This window comes from Watersipora subatra, chromosome 2, assembly GCF_963576615.1.
Source record: "Watersipora subatra chromosome 2, tzWatSuba1.1, whole genome shotgun sequence".
Taxonomy (NCBI): domain Eukaryota; kingdom Metazoa; phylum Bryozoa; class Gymnolaemata; order Cheilostomatida; family Watersiporidae; genus Watersipora; species Watersipora subatra.
In genome coordinates, this window is record NC_088709.1 from 36,629,465 (window position 1) to 36,654,720 (window position 25,256).

The 25,256-nt window shown below is 37.6% G+C and overlaps 1 protein-coding gene across 5 annotated transcripts in view; it reads right to left on the reverse strand.

Annotated features, from left to right (window-relative positions):
* LOC137386895 (ubiquitin carboxyl-terminal hydrolase 48-like) overlaps positions 1-25,256 on the reverse strand; it is a 120,166-nt gene that overhangs the window by 48,598 nt on the left and 46,312 nt on the right. For 4 of the 5 annotated variants that reach the window (XM_068073094.1, XM_068073093.1, XM_068073097.1 and 1 more), the window contains 2 exons: positions 24,105-24,232; positions 2,492-2,674 (listed from right to left, as the gene is read on the reverse strand). In XM_068073094.1, coding sequence (XP_067929195.1) covers positions 2,492-2,674; positions 24,105-24,232 — 311 coding nt within the window. The remainder of the gene's footprint in view (positions 1-2,491; positions 2,675-24,104; positions 24,233-25,256) is intronic. The other variant, XM_068073095.1, reaches the window with a different exon arrangement.

The window sequence follows — 25,256 nt, forward strand, 5'->3', positions numbered from 1 at the left end:
CCGTGTCGGTCAACACACCACCAAAAGACCAAATCTTGAAGGTGTCATTGCCTTATCATAAACTGGGTTAGAACTGAAATTATGTGAGAGCTAAAGAGCGTACATTCTCACCATGTACTTATATAAACTAGTTTAGCTCCTGTCACTGATTCTATAACAGCGCTGAAAAGTAAATAAGATACACTATACTATACATTTGTGATAAAGCGCTGATTCGACAACTTTCCTTCGCAAATAAATTATTTTGCCTCTAGAAACGCAATTACATGTACTTCATCACCTAAACTTGTTTGATTAGAAATGCAATGACCATGTTTATAGTAAAAACAACTGACTTTGTGACAAAATTTTTTAATGTTTATTAAAGTTAACGTTTGATTATCCCACGACCAAACGAGCGGAGCGAATGTTTGAGTTTCATGATAAATGCATGTGCACACAACTCACAAAAATTATTCATCAACAACGTCGCAAACCCTTGTATCGAAATCTCATCAACAAATTTAACCATTTTTGTGTAGAGTCGTTTAAGTCTAATAACGATACAAACAACATAAAAACATATTTAAATATGTTACAGAGTCTTTGAAAATTGTCGACATATTCCTAAACCTTACCCATCTGATCGGATTATACACCAATAGACAGATTAATTTGGCCGAAAATCGTTATTAAAACTTGCCAAGCCTTGCTTTTATCAAAATTAAGACTGGCAAACGAACCGCCGAGCGACAGAGAATAGAACCATTAGGTCGTGCGCATTTCATGAAAAAGTAACGTGCACATTTCACCAGTCTATAGCATTGGCAAATTGACGAAGGTTTCTGTAATTAACGTAGAAGTACTGAAATCGTTTCTTTGTTGCCGATTTCAAAGTAACTGACATTTTGGAAACTTTTGAGTACTTTGGTATTCTAACTGATGTCCAAAGCAGTGAAAGAAAAGAAAATGACGATGATATTTTTTCTAACGATTCTTATGAGATTATTACAATAATTAATTATAAGTTTGGATGACTACTGAAGTGTTATAGCCACACTAACAACATCGATGATGGGCAATATGTTACTGTTATTATTTTGTAAATGGTTTTGTTAAATAGATTTTCTAAAAATCTATATAAATATCACAACCTCTTGATATTGTTAGCTATGATGTTTTGAAATGCAAACAAAATTGTGCATTGGTTTTCTATTATTACTGTATTACTACATTAATAATATTGGTTATTCTAATAATAACAGTGCATTTTACTTCTAATATTGCAATTCTCCTACTGCAGGGGGAGAGATATAAACATATAATCTTTTCCTTTCATTATTGTTGTTTTTCATGACCAAACACTTTTTTAAATAGATTTTCTTAAAATTTATATAATATCACAACTTCTTGATATTGTTAGCTATGACGTTTTGAAATGTAAAGAAAATTGTGCATTGGTTTTCCATTATTACTATATATTAATAATATTGGTTATTCTAACAATATCAGTGCATTTTACTTCTAATATTGGCCAATATTGCATTTCTCCTATTGCAGGGGGAGAGATATAAACATATAATCTTTTCCTTTCATTATTGCTGTTTGTTGTATATAATAACACCCACACCCAGTACATTACAGCTACCATTGCAGTTATACTATTGCACTGCAGTGCCATTTGACTGCTAATATTGCATTTCTCAACCATCAGTACCCTTTCATTTTTCCAATCACTTTGGTCGAGGGCTGTATGACAAGTGAATTTCTAGTATAGTCTACAATTATGATTATGTAAAGTCACTGACTAACTAAGAGACCACAAGAAGCCTTTACAAAAAGGCAAGTAAATATGCAGAAACAGGAATTATGGGAAACTTCCAAAAAAATAATAAAAACAAGACAGCTGTAGAATTGCAAGCATGTAAAATTTTGCACTATAACTTTTTACTTTGGAAAAGACGGTAATACCAAAAGGCAACTAGAATAATGAGTAAAATCAAAGCATGAAATAAGCATATTGTAGTCTTCTTGCCTTTACTACCACAATGCAATGCTTTTCTACTAAATAGCTTTCTGTTAGGCAATCAGAAGAAAACAACTTTTCCAAATTTATTCATTTTATATGTATGTTACTAAGTTACTAATTTGAAGTTGGATAAAAATCTAATGGCAAGTTGTGTTGTTGCAACAGATTAATGCAACCTCTTAATTATATCATGAAAATTTGATAAAATCTAATAGTAGAAACTCACAGCTTTGAATGGTAGTAAACTTTTTGCCATTTACTTGACTAGGAATTATAAAATGCTCCAAACTCCATTAAGTATGAAGAAAGCACAACTTCATTAAGTATGAAGAAAGCACAACTCCATTAAGTATGAAGAAACCACAACTCCATTAAGTGTGAAGAAAGCACAACTCCATTAAGTATGGAGAAAGCACAGCTCCATTAAGTATGAAGGAAGCACAACTGCATTAAGTATGAAAACAGCATGGACTATAAACTTACCATGATCACATAGTATTTTTGAATTGAACCGACCATCAGTGTCCTCTTTAGCAGGTGTTGTGCTTGTATTGTCATTGGTGGAGCTCACTGCCACAGCGCTGCCATTAGTTGGGCTAGATGTCGCAATTTTCCCATTGGCGGAGCCAGCTGTCTCAGTGATGCCATTGAAAAGCTTATTTTCAACTAAAGAATGAAGGAAGGCGATTTATTATTTGAATAATAAATCTTATCACAATCTTATTCACAATTTTATTTGAGTTCACACAAGTTTATTTGAATTTACATAATTTTATTTAAATTTACACAATTTTATTTAAATTTACACAATTTCATTTGAATTTACACAATTTTATTTGAATTTACACAATTTCATTTGAATTTACACAATTTTATTTGAATTTACACAATATTATAAATGTTTCAACTTTAATACTATTTTCATCCTATAATCGTCTAATAATCATCCATAAAGTCTCATTTGATTAAGTGATAGATAGCCTGTGCTTTTTTTTGAAATTGTTTCCAATTGAGCTTTGCTTAGTCTATATTCTTTTTTAACTGAGTGATGAACTTTTACATTCTCATTTAAAACTTGCAATAACTCTGGTGGTTTCATCATTTTATAATTATTTATACCGCGGCTTTTCGCAATCTCTCCCAACCCTGATCTCTAAGTTCAGGTGTTAAATGACATTCTTTTGTATATATTGAAAGAAGTATTGCGGGTCTAGGTGTGCTCCATTTACAAAAACTTATAGGTTCATTTTCAAAAATGAACAGACTTACATTAGGTTCATAATTTTGCTCTCCTAGTCTCAGTTCACGATCCTGCTATTCGTAAAAAATACTAGAAATCCCCTGTCATACAGCCCATGAACAAAGTGATAATGCAAAGAGAAAGGGTACTGCTGGTTGAGAAATGCAATATTAGCAGACAAATGGCACTGCAGTGCAATAGTATAACTGCAATGGTAGCTGTAAAGTACTGGGTGTTATTATGTACAGCAAACAGCAATAATGAAATGAAAAAATGATATGTTTATATCTCTCCCTGCAATAGGAGAAATGCAATATTAGAAGTAAAATGGCAAGCTGCTGTGTAATATACATATATATATATATAAATATATATATATATATGAAGTTTATTAAAAACTACAGGTTAAAATCATTACTACTATTAGTTTCATGCAATCACGTTGCAATCTTCAGGTAGAATGACTAAAATGTATAATGTACAAGCTATAAAGTTACTTTGTAAAGCTGAGGGCTCAATACTATTGTCTTTATATATATATATATATATATATATAATAATATATATATATGAAGTTTATTAAAAACTACAGGTTAAAATCATTACTACTATTAGTTTCATGCAATCGCGTTGCAATCTTCAGGTAGAATGACTAAAATGTATAATGTACAAGCTATAAAATTACTTTGTAAAGCTGAGGGCTCAATACTATTGTCTATATATATATATATATATATATATATATATATATATATATATATATATATATATATATATATAGTATACAGCAAAGGTGTAGTCAAATTATGGTATTGAGCTAATTAGGTGTTTTCTAGCATGCTGGCATGTGGATATCAGCTCACTTCTAGTGTTAAGGCTGGCTAACTTTGGTTCGAATATGATGAAGTACTTTTCCCATAGAAATAACTGGCATCAAAAGAGGGCGGTCATACAACACATCAAGAAAATCTTGCCAGTTATTTCTATGGGAAAAGGACTTCATCATATTCGAACCGAAGTTAGCCAGCCTTAATACTAAAAGTGAGCTGATATCCACATGCCGGCATGCTAGAAAACACCTAATTAGCTCAATAACATAATTTGACTACACCTTTGCTGTATACTATATATATATATATATATATATATATATATATATCAGACAATAGTATTGAGCCCTCGGCTTTACAAAATAATTTTATAGCTTGTACATTATACATTTTAGTCATTCTACCTGAAAATTGCAACGCGATTGCATGAAACTAATAGTAGTAATGATTTTAACCTGTAGTTTTCAATAAACTTTATACACAGCTCTAATTGACTCGACTATTGAGCACTTTACTTTACAGTGTAAACCACATATACTATATTTACAGTGAAACTCGAATAACTCAAACTTCACGGGACCGAACAAAAGTGTTCGAGTTATTAGAGCGTTCAAGTTATCAGGACAGTCATAAGTGCACGTATTTATCAGTAGATACATGTACATATACAAACTATATATAAATCAAAAGCATAGATTGCTTGTTGCAAGTTAAAGGGTCTCTCGTGTGAAGTTTTAAATATTTTTAATCAGAAAGTGTAGATATTTTTCTATCACTTGAGATTTGTTTGTTGTTTTAGATTATGTGACTGCCAGGACGTTCTCAGATTAAAATTGGCAAAACTTGATCGCGGTTAAAACGCTCAGAAAAAATACATACATTGTACGTATTTTTCTACTGAGCGTTTTAACCAAGATCAATTTTGCAGTAAATCAGTTATTACAAAACTGCTTTATTATTAAAAACCCATTATCAGTTTTGCCGCTTTTACTTTAAATTTATCCGAATTTTACCTCGCTTTTCTTGCTTTCAGAGGGTTATTACTAGGCGGATGTTTGGAAAAATTTGATTTTTGCAAACCATTAGAAAAGTCGTTAATGAAAATATTTTGCCGATGTTGGTAATAACGAGGCCTAAGAACTACTAAAAGTCGATGTTTATCTCTATGGCTTGGAATAAAGTGATATTCTAAAGCGATTGTATCAACCGTCTCGGTAGCCGTTTGACAAAAAACTGTTCGAGTTAACGGAGTTTGAGTTGAGTCATCTAAAGCCATTTATCATTGCGTGGGACTTGGACCAAACAAATACGTTGGGTTAACCGTGTTTTTGAGTTATCCGAGGGCGAGTTATCCGAGTTTCACTGTGTATATATATGTATATATTAGTCACTCCACGCATTGTTGCCGGAGGCGAACCACTTTGCCCTGTAGATGACTTTGTATACCTAGGTAGTAATCTCTCCTCCAAGGCCGACCTAGGGAAGGAGAGAGAGTGAAGACTGCAAGGAGCTAGCATAGCATACAGCAAACTGAGACAAAGAGTGTTTGAAAATCCAGTCTTGCAAGTCGACACCAAGCTAAAAGTGTACAAGGCAGTAATTGTCCCCACACTACTGTATGCCTCAGAAACGTGGGCTACTTACAGCACTGATGTCAAAGTTCTGGAGAACCATCACATGAGGAAAATGAGAGAAATACTAATGATCAAATGGTCTGACGAACGCACTAACAATAGTGTGTATCAACAAGCTAAGATGTCCAGCCTCAAAGGTATGATCGTTAAGAACAGACTTCGTTGGGCTGGAAACTTGGTTAGAATGCCAGACTGCAGACTACCAAAACAAATTCTGTATGCCGAACTAGAAAATGGGAAAAGCTCACAGGGAGGACAAAGAAAGCGCTACAAAGACTGTCTGAAAGATAGCTTGAAGCGTTGTCACATCAGATGTGAAACCTGGGAATGGAATGCCACGAGAAGAACTGGATGGAGAACTCTAACTCACAAAGGGGTGAAGATACTTGAAAATGGAAAAATGCGTCACAGAGAAGAGCTCAGGGAAGCACGAAAAGTGCGGCTTAACTCATCTGATACTTTGATGAATGATGACTACCAATGTCCACATTGCAATCGTCAATGCAGAGCAATGATCGGACTATGGAGCCATCTTAAAACACACCAAACACATCAATAAAGCAAGCAGAAATCTTACTCTAAAGAGAGGGATTGCATAGAGAGATATGTATATATATATATATACATGTATATATAAAATTGTTTCCTCACCCCGGTTAACCCAGATGGGTGGTAGTAGTTTCCGCTCTAACTCGGGTCTCCTTACCAGAGACCTGGGAGTTTAAGCACTCGCCTCAAGATCTTAGCTGTTTCCAGTAGCGCACTTTTCTGCAACTCACCTAAGTTGATTGCTGTTGGTATTTGAGCAAGCCACATTTTATGTGCCGGTGTTATTGCGCCCAGTGCCCCAATGACTACTGGGATTACAGTTGTTCTTACATTCCAGCATTTGTCAATCTCTTCTCCACGAGGGAGATATTTCTCTACATTTTCTTTTTCTTTGCTGGCTATATTGTAGTCATTGGGTACTGCTATATCTATTATAGTAGCCCTCTTGTTCTCCTTGTCTACCACCACTATATCTGGTTGGTTTGCTAGGACATGCTTGTCAGTTCGGATGTAGAAGTCCCAGAGGATCTTAGCGCGATCATTTTCATTGACCTTACTAGGAGTTTCCCACCAGTGTTGTGGTTTATTAAGACCATACTCGTCACATAGACTTCTATACACAACACCTGCGACATGATTATGCCGCTCAGTGTATGCATTTCCTGCTAGCTGCTTGCATCCACTGATGATGTGTTGGATGGTCTCAGGTGCATCTTTGCACAGTCTGCATCTAGGATCGTCTCTAGTGTGATAGATTTTCATTTGGATTTGCCTTGTTGGGAGCACTTGCTCCTGGGCAGCCATGATTAGCGACTCTGTATTGGCCGTTAGGTTTCCTTTGTTCAGCCACATATATGTCTGGTGAAGATCGCTAACCTTAGATATTTGTCGGTGGTAAGCACCATGAAGAGGTTTCGTGTGCCAGTCAATTTCCTCATCATCAGGGCGAAGGTCCATTGTGAGAGCAGCCGATTGAAATTCAGCTAGCAACTTATCTGAAGTGGCCATAGAGGCTGCATAGGCTTTGATGCTTTGCTCTTCCTCCTTCACTGTCTGCTGTACACTTTTGAGTCCCCTACCACCATCTTTCCTATCGAGATACATTCTAGTAGTATCAGATTTTGGGTGGAGTGCTCCATGCATGGTCAGCAGTTTACGAGTTGCTATATCTGTTTCCTTGATGGCTTCCTCAGTCCACTTTATTATGCCTGCTGGATATCTTATTACTGGCAGTGCGTAAGTACATGTATTTATTGCCATGACTTGGTTCTTGGCATTGAGCTGGCTCCGTAGGACCTGCCAAAGGAGTTTCTTGTATTCAGTGATGGCTTTGTGACGTACCTCGGCTTCGTGGTTGATGTTGCTTTGCATAATTCCAAAGTACTTGTACCCTTCTTCTATATCTTTGATGGTACCATTTGGTATTCTTAGGCCATCTGTGAGCATAGAATGGTTTTTCTTAAGAATTAGCCTTCCACATTTCTCAATACCAAAGGTCATTCCGATGTCCTTGCTGTATACCTGAGTGAGGTGTATTAGCGAATTAATGTCCCTTTCTTTGTTAGCGTACAGCCTGATGTCATCCATGTAGAAGAGGTGGCTTATCTTGTTGCCACTTTTAAACTGGTACCCATAGTGAGTCTTCTCCAGCATATTGCTTAGAGGGTTTAGGCTTATGCAGAAGAGCAGCAGTGATAAGGAGTCACCTTGATAGATGCCTCGCTTAATTTTTACACTCGCTAGCTTTTTGCCATTAGCCTCCAGTTCCGTCTTCCATTTGGTCATTGACATCTTGATGAATGCTACAAGAGTAGAGTGAACATTGTACATACTGAGACACTCAAGTATCCAACTATGGGGAATTGAGTCATAGGCCTTTTTGTAGTCGATCCAAGCAATGGCAAAATTGGTATGCCTTCTGCTGCTGTCTTGACAGACCGTCCGATCCACCAGTAACTGATGTTTGGCTCCTCGGGTGTTGCGCCCAATTCCTTTCTGAGCACTGGTCACATAGTGACTCATGTGCTCTTCCAGTTTGTCTGCAACTATTCCTGAGAGCAGTTTCCAGGTGGTTGGCAAGCACGTTATTGGTCGATAGTTCTTGGGAATCGGCCCCTGCTTTGGATCTTTTATCAGAAGTACAGTTCGTCCTTTGGTCAGCCATTCTGGATGGTCACCTTGTTCTATTAGGCATTCCATCTGCTTAGCCATTCTAGTGTGAAGTGATGTCAATTTCTTCAACCAGAAGGCTTGAATCATGTCATGGCCAGGTGCTGCCCAGTTCTTCATACGCTGCACTCTGCACTTGTTGTCCACTTCGCTGATGGCGAGTCTTTGCTGAGCCACAGTGTGTTGGTGGCTCTCTTTAAGCCTCTTCAGCCAATTTGCAGTGGTGTTATGAGTACTCTCTTTCTCCCAGATGTCCTTCCAGAACTTTGAAGTGCTAGATCGGGGAAGCTCAGACATTGGCCTCTGCAGTTCACCTTTGAACTGGGAATACACTCTAGATGAATTATTGATAAACAGTTTGTTCATTCTCTTGTTATCCCGCTCTTTGGTGTACCGCTTCAGTCGTGCCGAGAGTGCTACTAGCTGTTGTTTGGCAGATTCTAGAGCTTCTATTGTGGCATCCGTTTTTGGACGCTCAAAACTGTGGTAAGACTTTTCACTGAGCCTACTAACTTTCTTGCGCAAGTCCTTGATCTTATTTTGTAGCCTCAGCTGCCAAGATGGAATGGCTTGGAGCCTTGTAGACAGTGGCTTAATACCCATCTCTTCCAAGACGACGGTTGCCGTACTGTAGATTAAGGCATTAGTCTCACTGATCGATTTAGTTAAGATCGACTCCAGTGTCAAGTTAATGTCTTCTAACAGCTTCTTGGGTATGGTCTTGCTAACTCTCTGTAGTGGTACCCTGCTTCCATAATCATTAGCAGCTGGCATTTTGTTGATGATATATGTGGCAGTGGCCGTGATTTTCGGATTTCGCGATAGATTTCTATATGTTCAGTATAGAGCCGTGAAGATGAATCTTCGGTTGTCTGATGTACTCATGGATATTTGATTATGTCTTCCCATTGGTCAATTGCGACCTGCTCTTTCACCTCGTGACCTCTGTTTTATCATCAGTCCACCGCATCAATCGAAAAATTACGTTTTTTTCGTAGTCAAGCAATCCATATCCGGTTCAAAATGGCGGATCGTGTAGGAAAGTATGTAAACACAGATAATCTAGAAGAGTACTTTTACACCGAACAAAGCGCAGTAAGTGATGATTCAAGCAGTGAAGATGAAGAAGAAGCTGATGACGAAGATATTGAGGAAGAGATGGCTACTGTACTCGCTTTGAGAGAGTTTGTATGAGGTGAAGAAGAGAATGCACCAGTAGTTGTCGCTGATGACGATCATCATCATCATGATAACAACATGGCGCAACGGCGGCGCTGGCGTTGCTGTTCCTCTACAAGATGAACAACAACACGGTGATGACAAAATAAATGATCAGCCCAAGAGGCAACAAGAAGACATGAAAGAACTATCGTGCTGTCAATGCTCGACCTTCTGTTTAGAATGGCTCACAGTGGAACAGATAGATGACAGCAGAACCATCAACCAAAGTTATGGCAAACAGTCTAGATCTTCTAATTCTTGGTAAAATCTCTACCACTATGCTCACTACAGATCAAGTGAAGAATCGAATGACTAACCAGCTGAAAGGGAGGTCTAGAAATAAAACTCAGTATACACATGAAGGTGAGTGTGTAGTCAATCATGCTTAATATTGTAGTTGTATAGTGGGTAGTAGTTTAAATATTCTTAAATTTATTAGTATACTATTAACAGTAGTTTATTATCACAATCTCTCTGTTAGTCATCATGCATTCACTCAGCAACAGCATCGATGCCTGGTAGTAGTGATGGCAGTGGTGGTAGTTGTAGTAAGATCGATCACCTTTGAAATGCTGTAACTACGGATTGCAACACTTGCTGAACTACTGAAATTTTCAATATCAATTCAGAGTGTTTCTTCTCATTCAGGTCATAGTTTATGCCGGAACGGATTTATGTATTTGAATGCTATTGGTAAATCAAAACTCCTGGCATTGCGAGCTCACTATAAAAAGAATGGTTGCTCACTAAGGAATCTCAAGTATAAAGGTCGCAATAAGAAAGCTATCACTCTCGAGGAAGCTACCCACATCGTCCCATTCCTGAGAAATTTTGCTGCCATCCATGCCTTAGCCCTCCCTGGTCGAGTTGCTGGTAAGCTTTCACTAAAAATTACCACTACTTATTCAGTCAATAGTGACTACTCACCCATCGATGTGCAGCTTTGGATCAGAGTGAGGCCCTATTATCAGTGATTGTGTTATAATTCAACTTGAAATTTTGTCCATCATCTTGCACAGGTCGCATGCTGGGGTAGATAAATCTCTCTGATGTGTTTTTTATTGTGCTGGTGTCAATGCTTATCAAATTCACGAGTGATTATGTATGCTAGTATCACTTTCCTACAACTGCCTATCGCTTTCCAATTGTGTGGTGTGTGTGTGTGCGTGTGTGCAGGAAAACAACGCTTTGTCTGTGTTCCTCACCGGCCCTTGCGTCAATCCAATTTTTGTTTTACACAGGATTTAGGAAATCTGATACTAAAGTGCTGCCTTGTCACTACACTGTGATCTAGCTTTATGAGGATTATGTGGCTAGTTGCACAGCAGAGAATGTATATCCTAGAGGTATAAGATCATTCTGAAGGATTTGGAAGGCTGTGTTACCCATGCTCATAATTTCAAAACCTTCATCTGATCTGTGCTGGACATGCCAACAACACACTTACAAGTATACAAAGTCAGCTAGAGTTAGTTTTAGAGTTTTGTTACTGTTTTTCATGGTGAATGCGTAGTAATTGCACCTTCGTATGTGAGTTTGAACAGTTGTCATGTTTGAATTCAGATTGGCTAATGCTACAGTGGAGGAGAGCAGCGAGCTGTCTCAAACCACCAAGATCATCTAGAGCACGCCTCTGATGAAAGGAAATACATGAATGCATGCACCCAAGCTGCCAAGGAAGCTTTGAATAATCATACAGAGTTAGGAGCACATGCTCCTCTGACTGGGCCGAGTGTAGCACACTACTGCTTTGACAATGCTCAACAGGTGTGTACAATGCACTGTAACTGATATGGTGGTGTCCTCTTGTCAGAATTTATATTGAACTTTCACTGTATGTAGCCTTTTCTTGTTATTCTTTCAGATTCACTACCCGTGTGATTTCCACCAGCCTAGTCCTATATTTTTTAAAACACCGCGCAAATGTGGAATATTTGGTGTGTGTATGCCAGCTATTTCAGTACAAGTAAACTTTCTTATCGATGAGACAGTGATGAACGGCAAGGGAGCTAATCCTGTTATATCATATTTCCACTATTTCCTTGAGAATTATGGCTTAGGAGAAAGGAAACTAGTGATCCATGCAGATAATTGCAGGGTTGTCTTTCTCATGGGTCTGTCCCTCTAACATTCAGTGTATGTAATCCTTGAAAATTTTGATAATGAAGTTATACGCATGTCTGATTTGTAGTGGATAGAACAAAAATAATGCTATGATGAAGTATCTTTTGTGGAGGGTGGGAACTGGTAGGAATGCTCATGTCGAAATTAATTTCTTAGTGGCTGGACACACAAAGTTTTGTTGCGACTTCTGTTTTGGCTGGCTGAAGAAGCAAATCAGAAGAACCCAAGTATTTTCACTACGATAAATTCAAAATGTAAGTAATGCAGGTGACATAGTTCAATGACATATCACTGGCGCAGCTGTACTGCATCACAGTTATGCTACAATTTCGATGTTTTTAATTTTATAAGCGTCCCTAATCACTCGTTCACCCATTTCACAGGCGGTTTTGAGATCTTCCACTTCTAATAGAGCTCAGCTTGTTGGAGCCCAAGATGGATCTGTCATTGTTCCAGTTCTCGACTGGTCCAGCTTTCTTGAAGGCAAAGACATTAAACAGCTACTCAAGCAACACCAGTTCACCATGTCTGCTACTAATCCAAGTATTAGTGGTCTTCATTTCGATGTTGTGTTCATTGCTGTGTGAATACATCAGACAATAACTATATTATTGGTGTATCTGGTCTTCTTGAAGGTATCATCACAACTAAGTTGCACCAATCTTCGGTGGAGACAACATCTCATCGGATCTGGTCTGCTATACCAGAGGGCATGCCAGAGACGATCGAACCACCAGGTTTGGACTATGACAGACGTGTGTACTTGGCCAAAGACATTAGGGAGTTTTGTACAGAAGAGACGAGAGACCTTGTCTGCCCACTGGTTCCAGGTAGGTGTCGTTTCAACCTTGCTTATTGAACGTCTCTCGTGTGAGTTTACTCCTGTTCCATGTTTGCTAAATGGGTCACTTTGCCTTCTGTTGTATTGAAGCTATGGTGGCTTGATTTTGTCTTGTGATCAGACTATTTGAAAAACTGATATATTTGTCTATTGCAGATGATGAGCCAATCCCATCTACATCCAAACATTGTAAGAAATCGAAGTCTGCAGTGGATGTTACTAAGAAGTCTACGGTGAAGAAAAGAATAGTCAAACAAGCCGGCAAAAAGAGGAAGGAAGCAAGAGAGAGTGATGAGTACACTCCCCAGCCTACTAGACGCACTCGGGCAAAGAAATGACCGTCTAAGTCAGGGGCGCTCAACAGGCGGCCCTGGGGCCGGATGCGGCCCTCAGCCTGATTTTATGCGGCCCCCAAGAGACTTTACCAATTTAAAATTTTTATACTGAATTTTCTGGCCAAGTTCAGGCCCTAACTTAGCAGAAATGTAGGCCAATTGTAACCACACTTTCTGACCATGTTAACAGCTATGCTATGACTCTTGGAAATCCCCTTCCATTGCATCACTTTTTTCTTCCTGTCTGATATTACTGCACATGTGCGTAAAATCCCCAGTTTTTAGGGAATTTTCCTAACTGACCTGCTAACTGTTGGTTTATAAATCGGTTCATTCATTTAAACACAAGCATGGCAAGTAAAAGGAAGATAGACAAAGAGGGCAGAGAATTTAATAACGATTGGAAATTAAGCTATTTTGTGAAACACCACTCTGTAAATCAGGCTGTCTGCGTAATTTGCAACCAAATTATAGCAGTTCTCAAAGAATATAATATTCGACGGCATTATACTACTCGCCATGCACAACAGTGTGACCAGCACAGTGGCCGAGAGAGCAGAGAAGTATGAAACCCTGTCAAAAAATCTCGCATCACAGCAGCGCTTGTTCACCCGCTACACTGAAATCAGTGAAAAGGCTACAAAGTGTAGTTTGGTGAAAGCTAACAAAATTGGCCAGAGGCAGCTGCCATTTCAACATGGAGAGTTCGCAAAAGAGGTAAGTTTATCTCTATTTCATCAATATGCTGAATATTACCGGTTCTTGTTTGGGTACCATTTATATGTGTATTATATTTGCATGCATTTTATGTTTTATTTAAATTTTATTAGCATATTCAACAGCACATGAAAGTATTGTTATTGACTATTGTATTGTAGGTACTGACAGCAGTTGTGGAAAAGTTTTGCCCCGACAAGAAAGAAGCACTGGAGAGCATCTCTTTATCAAGACACACAGTAATTAGAAGGATTGAAACATTGAGTAAGGACATTGAGCGCAAACTCAAAGAGGTTGCAAGCAATTTTATCTACTTTAGCATTGCGCTTGATGAGAGTACAGATAATTCAGACATAGCACAACTTGCCATCATGGTCAGAGGTATTGATGATCAGTTCAGCATCACAGAGGATTTTCTCACAATGAGCAGCTTTCACGGCACCACAACTGGTCAAGACATATTCGACAACCTGCTCAAAGAACTTAAAGATTTCAATCTACCACTTGAGCAGTTATCAGGGATATGCACTGATGGTGCGCCGGCAATGACCGGAGAACACACAGGCTTAATTGGCTTGCTGTTGAAGTCCAGAGTGTGGAATGTCCCTCCTATCGTGTACCACTGCATCATTCACCAGGAAATTTTAGGAGCACAGCACCTTAAGATGGGACATGTCATGGAACTGGTTGTATCCACAGTAAACTACATAAGGGCTCGAGCTTTGAGCCACCGCCAGTTCAAAGAGATGCTGAAGGAGATTGAAGCAGAATTTCAAGACGTGACATATTATTGTAAAGTGAGATGGCTCAGTAGTGCAAAAACACTTCGTCGGTTTCTCAGTCTTTTAGATCCCATCGATACTTTCATGAGAGGCAAAGGACGTAACCACGAATAAATGATCTTGCTTTCCTGGCAGACATTACTGAGCATATGGCGGATCTCAACCGCAAACTACAGGGTAAGCAGCAGCATGTATCATCTCTGTGGAGCCATATAACAGCTTTCCGGTGTAAATTAAATCTGTGGGTCGGTCAACTTCAAAATGGAAACTGCACACATTTTAAGAGCCTGCTAGAGCGACAACAGAGTGTTGAAAATCATGTCAGTGCAGAGCTATATGCAAAGCTCCTGACTGGCCTTGCTGCTGAATTTGGCAGAAGGTTTGCTCAATTTGATGGCACTTGCATGCATATCAACATCTTTGAAGACCCATTCTCAGTCGACGCAGAAGAAGCGCCTGCTCCTCTACAAATGGAACTGATTGATATTCAAGCTGATAAAAGGCTGAGCCAGCATCACAACAGCCATGAACTTGTAGAATTTTACCGTGATTTTCTTCCAAAACAAAGATTTCCAGGCCTATACAAACATGCTTTACTCATGGGCAGTTTGTTTGGCTCGACTTATCTATGCGAGCAGTTCTTCAGCCGTATGAAGCATACCAAAAATAAATACAGGACAACTATCACTGATGAACACTTGACCCAGCAACTAAGACTGGCTTCCTCAGCTACCCAGCCTGACATTGATAGAATAGTCAGAGAAAAGCAATGCCAAGTATCACACTGAAATATCTAATTACATTTTCTAGTGTTTGTAACTGTCCATGAAATGTTCAATTTATGTACCTGTACATGTATATCTCATTTACTTTAGTTGTACAATTTATTTTACTAACCTAAATAAAGTTTACTGTAAATAGCACTGTAAATCTTAATTAATCAGTTCACGGAACTCTGTGTGCAAACAAGGAGTATAGCAACTTTGACCTAACTTATGTAGATGTAATCTCGGCCCCCTGCCTACAGATAATTTTTCATTTTGGCCCTCACTATGAAAAGGTTGAGCACCCCTGGTCTAAGTTATCTCCCCTGAAGATTGTTTTTCGGAGTTATCTCCTTACTAATAAGCATTAGTTCTCTAAGGATTGAAATAAATACATCTATTCCTCTATTGTAACATACCTGGACATGTGTAAGTAAGTTCCAAACCCATTGAATGTGTGCATGTTATATTTGACAAAAAGACAGCAATCATAGGCGAATGCTTATCGTAACAGGTGGCAACCTGTTTTTAAATTTAATTACCACCATTTAATCATTTTTATCAATATTGGCTGATTTTGTATTATTGAGATAGCAATGATGGTCATTCAAATCAATTTTGGGGTGTTTGCTATTGGTATTGTGCAAGTAACACAGACCATAGATAGAGAGTAGAGTTTGATGTAGCCACACTAAAGGTCAAGGTCAATACTAAGGTCGCGACCTTAGAAAATCCATCGATCAGGTTCGCAGTGTCAAGTTTAGCCTGTGCTCAAATTTTCATTCCGAATGATGCGGTTGATGATGCCGTTGCTAGGGACCACACCGTTGCTAGGGACCAAACAAAAAAGTTAGCGCTTTGCTGACTCTCCAGATTTAAACTCTTTTATTCTCAGAACAATAGATTATGTATTCCGCTGACATTCGCTGTCAGAAAACACAGCTGACAAGGGTAGGATGGCCGGGTTTTAAAAATTTAAATTGATTCGGAATCCTCACAGAATTCTGCATCTGATTATATATCATACTCAGAAACTCCAAATTCACCTCAAAGTCTGAAAATAACAGCCCCTGTCACATATATATATATATATATATATATATATGCCTAAACATGGCATTATGTTATTGAGCTAATTAGGTGTTTTCTAGCATGCCGGCATGTGGATATCAGCTCACTTCTAGTGTTAACTCATTCGCACCCGACTAATTTCTAGGCGATTATCCCCAGATACCGCTAATTTTTCAGGAAGTTGCCGTAATTCAAATTACTATTACAGGAGACAGACTTGAGATAATTTACTCATTCAAATTTCACAAGAACCAGCCAAGTCTCTTCTTTCAAATTATATTATATTAATATGGACAACTTATATCTCTTTTATGTAAATTCGTGCCTCAAAGAAGGTAGTTTCAGGAAATCTCAAACTTTGAAAAAATTGTCATTTGCTGAAACAAAGTTAGATTTGCACCATAAAAGTTGCAAAATATAGGAAAGTTTGACTGAAATTACTTTTTTATTACACACAATACATAGGTATGAGTATTATTGATACATATGCAGTTGGTCATGAACATGAAAATCTAACTTTTCCTCACGAGTATCATCCTTCAAACAAAAGCATAGCAAATCTATATGTCATTATAACTCAAATAAAACGTCATGAAAATGTTTCAAATAATAAAAATATGTTCAACAACTCTGTTTTTGACTTTTCAGAATTCATAAACAGCTCTGAGAGTCAATATGATCCCATCGAAACTGAACGATAACGTTAGTCTGACTGCGGCTGGCAGCCTGAAGATTGCATTTTTATTTAAGCATAACGATTCAATTTGGCAAAATTAAAAGTTGATAAAAACTTTGAAACATTAAAAATAATGTTTTAATTTAATTTATGCAGTCTTTCAATGTCTTACCACTTCTGAATCTGCATATTTACTTCTCGAGTTGAGAAAAATTATCGCGAACGATAGAATTTCAAGTCGGCACAGTGATTTCCGGTTTTGGCAGATATTGAGATGGGTGTACTAATTTGGTTATAACTTTTGCCAGGGACGTCATAGAGGCATAATTTAAAGTTTCTCTGATTGGCCAGAAATCTTTCTCTATAACTAATCAGAAAATGTTTCAGATAATTTGAAAATAACGATGCAAGGAGTCGATAGATTTCAGACGCGAGTTAACTCGCGTTGGGTGCTTAGCGACTTTATAAATAGGCGAGTTAACTCGCGCCTGGGTGCGAATGAGTTAGGGCTGGCTAACTTCGGTTCGAATATGATGAAGTACTTTTCCCATAGAGATAACTGGCATCAAAAGAGCGCGGTCATACAACACATCAAGAAAATCTTGCCAGTTATTTCTATGGGAAAAGTACTTCATCATATTCAAACTGAAGTTAGCCAGCCTTAACACTAGAAATGAGCTGATTAGGTTTAGGCATATGCCTATAAATATGGCATATGCCTAAACCCTCAAAACCCAAGAGAAATATGCTGGAGAAGACTCACTATGGGTACCAGTTTAAAAGTGGCAACAAGATAAGCCACCTCTTCTACATGGATGACATCAAACTGTACGCTAACAAAGAAAGGGACATTGATTCGCTAATACACCTCACTCAGGTATACAACAAGGACATCGGAATGACCTTCGGTATTGAGAAATGTGGATGGCTAATTCTTAAGAAAAACCATTCAATGCTCACAGATGGCCTAAGAATGCCAAATGGTACCATCAAAGATATAGAAGGGTACAAGTACTTGGGGATTATGCAAAGCAACATCAACCACGAAGCCGAGGTACGTCACAAAGCCATCACTGAATACAAGAAACGCCTTCGGCAGGTCTTACGGAGCCAGCTCAATACCAAGAACCAAGTCATGGCAATAAATACCTACGCACTGCCAGTAATAAGATATCCAGCATGCATAATGAAGTGGACTGAGGAAGCCATCAAGGAAACAGATATAGCAACTCGTAAACTGCTGACCATGCATGGAGCACTCCACCCAAAATCTGATACTACTAGATTGTATCTCGATAGGAAAGATGGCGATAGGGGACTCAAAAGTGTACAGCAGACAGTGAAAGAGAAAGGGCAAAACATCAAAGCCTATGCAGCCTCTATGGCCACTTCAGATAAGTTGCTAGGTGAATTTCAATCGGCTGCTCTTACAATGGACCTTCGCCCTGAGGATGAGAAAATTGACTGGCACACGAAACCTCTTCATGGTGCTTACCACCGACAAATATCTAAGGTTGGCGATCTTCACCAGACATATATGTGGCTGAACAAAGGAAACCTAACGGCCAATACAGAGTCGCTAATCATGGCAGCCCAGGAGCAAGTGCTCCCAACAAGGCAAATCGAAATGAAAATCTATTACACTAGAGACGATCCTAGATGCAGACTGTGCAAAGATGCACCTGAGACCATCCAACACATCAGTGGATGCAAGCAGCTAGCAGGAAATGCATACACTGAGCGGCATAATCATGTCGCAGGTGTTGTGTATAGATGTCTATGCGACGAGTATTGTCTTAATAAACCACAACACTAGTGGGAAACTCCTAGTAAGGTCAATGAAAGTGATCGCGCTAAGATCCTCTGAGACTTCTACATCCGGACTGACAAGCATGTCCTAGCAAACCAACCAGATATAGTGGTGGCTAGCCTGTCTTGACAAGCTGTTGTTTTTGCGTAGTTGTCCCCACGTCGAGCGGCGAGCAACAACAGCTTGTCACAAGACGTACTGCACCTGATGCATCAGCTGCACTTATAAGGAGTTGTTCTCTTCCGTCTACGCGGCTTGGCTGCGATGGTATTTCGGTCGCTCCAATGGTAATCATAACGGATTTCACGCAAAAATTTATGTAGAAAAATTAAGATAAGAACGTTTAACTGGCGACCCCTCTCTGCAGTAAACATTATTAGAATTTGAGAACTTAGGCAACTACAGCGACGAAACATGTCGTTATTTGTGCGCTCAGTCAGTTTTATTTCTATTTTTGTATCAGTCAGTTTTATTTGTTCTTATGGATTTTATTTTAAGTTTGTTCTTAAGTTCTACTAAAGTTAATCACAAAAACTGGTTTTTGGTTAAACGTTGTAATCTTGTTTTTTTTTCTACATAAATTTTTGCGTAAAATTCGTTATGATTACCAATGGAGCGACCGACATAACAAGCCGCGTAGACGGAAGAGAACAACTCCCTATAAGTGCAGCTGATGCATCAGGTGCAGTACGTCTTGTGACAAGCCGTTGTTGCTCGCCGCTCGACGGGGGGGGGGGGGGGGACAACTACGCAAAAACAACAGCTTGTCAAGACAGGCTAAGTGGTGGCGGATAAGGAGAACAAGAGAGCTACTTTAATAGATGTAGCAGTACCCAATGACTACAATATAGACAGCAAAGAAAAAGAAAAGGTAGAGAAATATCTCCCTCTTGGAGAAGAGATTGAAAAATGCTGGGATGTAAGAACAACTGTAATCCCAGTAGTCATTGGGGCACTGGGCGCAATAACACGGGCGCATAAAATGTGGCTTGCCCAAATACCGACAGCAATTAACTCAGGTGAGTTGCAGAAAAGTGCGCTACTGGGAACAGCTAAGATCTTGAGGCGAGTGCTCAAACTCCCAGGTATCTGGTAGGAGACCCGAGTTAAACCAGAAACTACCACCCATAAGGGTTAACCAGGGTGAGGAATCAATTTTTATATTATAAATAGCTGGGGCTGTATATCATTGGTCATAGCAGCCAATATCAAGAAGTTGTGATATTTATCTGGATTTCTGTATTTACATATCTAATACATTATCTATAAATATATATATATATAGATAATGTATTAGATTTTATGTATATCTAACACATTATGGTGAATTTAAAAAGTTAAACAGATTTTAGATGGTTGCCATAGAAATAGATGTACATCTATAAGAAAATGTAGGTCTATTACTTAATTTTGCAGATGTTAAAACGGCTTGGCAGTACCGTTCTAACATCAAAATTGGGCACAGCCGTAGTACCATCAACAAGATCTTTATAAAAATAATAACGGTAACATATTGCACACCATCGGTCACTATACACTTCGATCTTGTAAATTAGAATGAATAATCTTATAACTAAAGCTTATAAAATCGAATAGTTATTCTTACAATTAAATTTGTAATAATCTTATAAGAATTGTTAGAAAAATATCCTTGTCATTTCCTTTACTTTCACTGCTTTGGACATTAGTTGGAATACTAAAGTACTAATTATAAGTGTATAAAATGTCAGAGTCTTGTAGAACCGACAAAAAGAAACAATTACTTTTCAGTACTTCTACGTTAATTATATATTGTCTCGTTGGAAATCGTTAAAATAGAAAAAGAATCGTTAGAAAAATGTCATCGTCATTTCCTTTACATTCACTGCTTTGGACATCAGTTGGAATACCAAAAAACTCACTATAAGTGTCCAAAATGTTAGAGTCCAGTAGAATCGGCAAAAAATAAACGATTACTTACCTTCGATTACTTACGATTACGAAACCTTCAGCAATTTGAAAACGGCATAGAATGGTGAAATGTGCACGTTTTTTTCGCGGAATGCGCACGACCTAATAGTTCTACTCTCTGTCGCACGGCCTTATCAGGGTTTCGTTGGCGGAGCCTAATTTTGATTAAAAGAGCTTGTCAACTTTTCATTTCGATTTTGAGTAAAATTAATTTGTCTATTTATGTATAGTCTGATCAGATAGGTTAGTTTTAGGATATTGCGGAAACTTTTCAAAGATTTGGTAATATATTTAAATAGGTTTATATGTGTTTTGTATCATTATTATACTCGAACGACTCTACACAAAAATGGTTAAATTTGTTGATGAGATTTCGGTACAAGGGTTTGGTCACGGTCGTTAACGGATAATTTTTCGAGAGTTGTGTGCACATATGCATTTATCATAAATCTCCCAAACAATGGTTTCGCTCGTGTTTGGTCGTATGATAATCTTTAGGAGGAAAAAATACCTCAACATCATCAAGAAAATTCGTTCCTCCGAGTCCATTGATATAAATTCAGGCATTGATGGAATCTTTATCAATCATAGTAATTTATTCATCTTTAGCCAGCCCACAACACAGTGATAAGTGAGTGCACTGTTGTCAGATTTCTGTTGCAAGCCGTTGTATACAAACCTCTTGCCAGGCGTAGCGCTATCAGCTATATATTTTGGCATAAAAACTTTTTGTTCTTCGTTAGTATCATTATATCATCATTACAAATTGTGACTATATACGAGTTGTATTTAGCTGGCTGGGGGTTGACTGATATGATGGTAAAAGGAGTTGCTTGATTTAATGTGGCTAGTTCGCTTATTGACTCGGTGGTTGATTTAAAATCTGTACCATTCACAATCTTGCTACCCATGCTTATTGATTACAAGGTTTGTTTAATATAAAAATTGGCTAGAATAGTATGCTATGGCATTGCTTATATCACAATCAGACCTCATCTCGTATATTTAATATTATTTTTTTAAACTCGATAAAATTGGGGTCACTGAGTGCAAAGTTCATCGAGTGCAAAGTTCATCGAGTGCAAAGTTCATCGAGTGCAAAGTTCATCGAGTGCAAAGTTCATCGAGTGCAAAGTTCATCGAGTGCAAAGTTCATCGAGTGCAAAGTTCATCGAGTGCAAAGTTCATCGAGTGCAAAGTTCATCGAGTGCAAAGTTCATCGAGTGCAAAGTTCATCGAGTGCAAAGTTCATCGAGTGCAAAGTTCATCGAGTGCAAAGTTCATCGAGTGCAAAGTTCATCGAGTGCAAAGTTCATCGAGTGCAAAGTTCATCGAGTGCAAAGTTCATCGAGTGCAAAGTTCATCGAGTGCAAAGTTCATCGAGTGCAAAGTTCATCGAGTGCAAAGTTCATCGAGTGCAAAGTTCATCGAGTGCAAAGTTCATCGAGTGCAAAGTTCATCGAGTGCAAAGTTCATCGAGTGCAAAGTTCATCGAGTGCAAAGTTCATCGAGTGCAAAGTTCATCGAGTGCAAAGTTCATCGAGTGCAAAGTTCATCGAGTGCAAAGTTCATCGAGTGCAAAGTTCATCGAGTGCAAAGTTCATCGAGTGCAAAGTTCATCGAGTGCAAAGTTCATCGAGTGCAAAGTTCATCGAGTGCAAAGTTCATCGAGTGCAAAGTTCATCAGAACCCCACATAGCGTACTACTCTGATACTTGTAATCTTACTCAATAAATCTTACAGATAATCTTACAGTAATCATAAAAATGATTTTGTAAAAGGTGAAATTAATTATGAAATACTAATTGGTTAAGTTTAAAAGGAAAAATGTGCAAGCTAATACACAAAAGGAGCGATGATAAGAACTTTTGCGAAACGCGTGTTTAACGAACGCGACATTCGTCTGTTAAGGAAAGGAAATCGTGCTTGTTAATATATTATATCGCTATTAAAATAAGGGTTAAATAACAAATTGAAAAATATTCATACAAACGGAGATGTTTTAATTTGAACTACAAGAAATAATGTAAAGATTTTTTAAACGAACAAAACTTAGGTCCCAAAATAATTCTGAACAGGGGCATCGTAATTCATGGACACGAGGCTAGAATAATTAGCAAACCCACGGTGTATGTGGTATATGAAAACATTTCAAGTCACTATTTTGTTCTAGGTGAATGGTAGAGCGTCCAGATAAGAAACTTGACAATGCATTCGTCGTGAGTTCAAATCCAGCAAAATGGGGAATTTCAATATGATGAATTTAATAGCTGTAGCCGGAAAGCAGACACACGACCTACTTTGAGAAATATATATAGATAGATAGATAGATAGAAGTATGCAGAAGTCATATCTATAATTATATACTGGCTGTACTACCCGGCGTTGCCTGGGTAATAAAAAGCCTTTGCACAAAAAATTGATTTGTATTTAACATATAGCAATACTTGCCATGCTAACTTTCAAACTTCATGTCATGAGAAAGTCAAAAACTACATGTCAAAGAAAATAAAAACAACTGTAAAGGTTTTCAAACTTTGTCAAACAACTGTAACTTTCAGACTTCATATCTCGAAGAAAATGTCTTATGCAAGTCCAAAAAATTAAAATAGAACAACTATAAAAGGGGTTCAGATGAAAATGTGAAATAATTAGCAAGTAATAGCTAAATTAAGCCGGTTTGGCTAGGATTACAATAAAAAATTATTCTGTAATAATACATTTAATACGGACTGAAAAACAAAACAAACATCCTGAATACGTAGAACTAATAATAGCAATTCTTGTGTAGAACGGTGTGTGTATACAAAAAAGGTTACTGCTCAACCAGAAGCTATCCATAAAAACTTTGAATAATCCCTGTACTTCCCAACCCAGGAACAAATGTAACAATAAAATATGGTACTGTTTTTGTCTGACTGAACGGAGAGATAATGTCGAGGCTCTTCACACAGAGACATCAAAATTGTCCGCATTAAAATAATTGGCCTTGACCTCAGATGAAGTAATTGAACCTTACGAAAAATAGTTCTTGACAGGGGCATCGTATATAGCTATAGCCGAAGAGACACACATATACGAACACATATGATGATAAATATATATATAGATACATGTAGTTCCTACTGGTAAAAAATCGGTGTAGAGATAACATATCTGAATAACTCTAGCGAAGCGAATAAAGGGAAGTTAAGAAGCTGTCATCATAACGTTCCAGTAACCTTCAAAAGCGGTGACCTAGACCTTGGAAAAAACTGGGCTCACTTAACAAACAGTTCAAATACCTATTCTCCCTAAAGCGTGCCACACCAAGTTTTGGGTACCTTGTAAATATATTTTCTTCAATTATGAAAATGAAACAATACAAAAGAGTTAGAATATACCTGTCTTAATTGAGTCAAGAGAATCAGAAGACTTCTCCGTTGGCTGTGCTGCCAATTCAAGAGGTTTGAGCACCTGAGACCGCCAAGATCTCAGCTCGGACTTACTCAACCAAACCATTTCTTCCTGCCTACAACGTTAACAAATCTTTCAAATGAATAAGTAAAAAAATTTACCAGAACAAAATGTTCAGCGATACCAAGTTATGCTATTTTAATAACCACCATATAAACTAATACAATTGAATGCTAATAACATACTGCACTGAAGTTGTGCTCTTTAATAACCACCATATAAACTAATACAATGTAATGTTAATAACATACTGCACTGAAGTTATGCTATTTTAATAACCACCACATAAACTAATACAATTGAATGCTAATAACATACTGCACTGAAGTTGTGCTCTTTAATAACCACCATATAAACTAATACAATGTGATGCTAATAACATACTGCACTGAAGTTATGCTCTTTAATAACCACCATATAAACTAATACAATGTAATGTTAATAAGATACTGCACTGAAGTTGTACTCTTTAATAACCACCATATAAACTAATACAATTTAATGTTAATAACATACTGCACTGAAGTTGTACTCTTTAATAACCACCATATAAACTAATACAATATAATGTTAATAACATACTGCACTGAAGTTGTACTCTTTAATAACCACCATATAAACTAATGCAATTTAATGTTAATAACATACTGCACTGAAGTTGTACTCTTTAATAACCACCATATAAACTAATACAATATAATGTTAATAACATACTGCACTGAAGTTGTGCTCTTTAATAACCACCACATAAACTAATACAATTGAATGCTAATAACATACTGCACTGAAGTTGTGCTCTTTAATAACCACCATATAAACTAATACAATGTGATGCTAATAACATACTGCACTGAAGTTATGCTATTTTAATAACCACCACATAAACTAATACAATGTGATGCTAATAACATACTGCACTGAAGTTGTGCTCTTTAATAACCACCATATAAACTAATACAATTTAATGTTAATAACATACTGCACTGAAGTTGTGCTCTTTAATAACCACCATATAAACTAATACAATGTAATGTTAATAACATACTGCACTGAAGTTGTACTCTTTAATAACCACCATA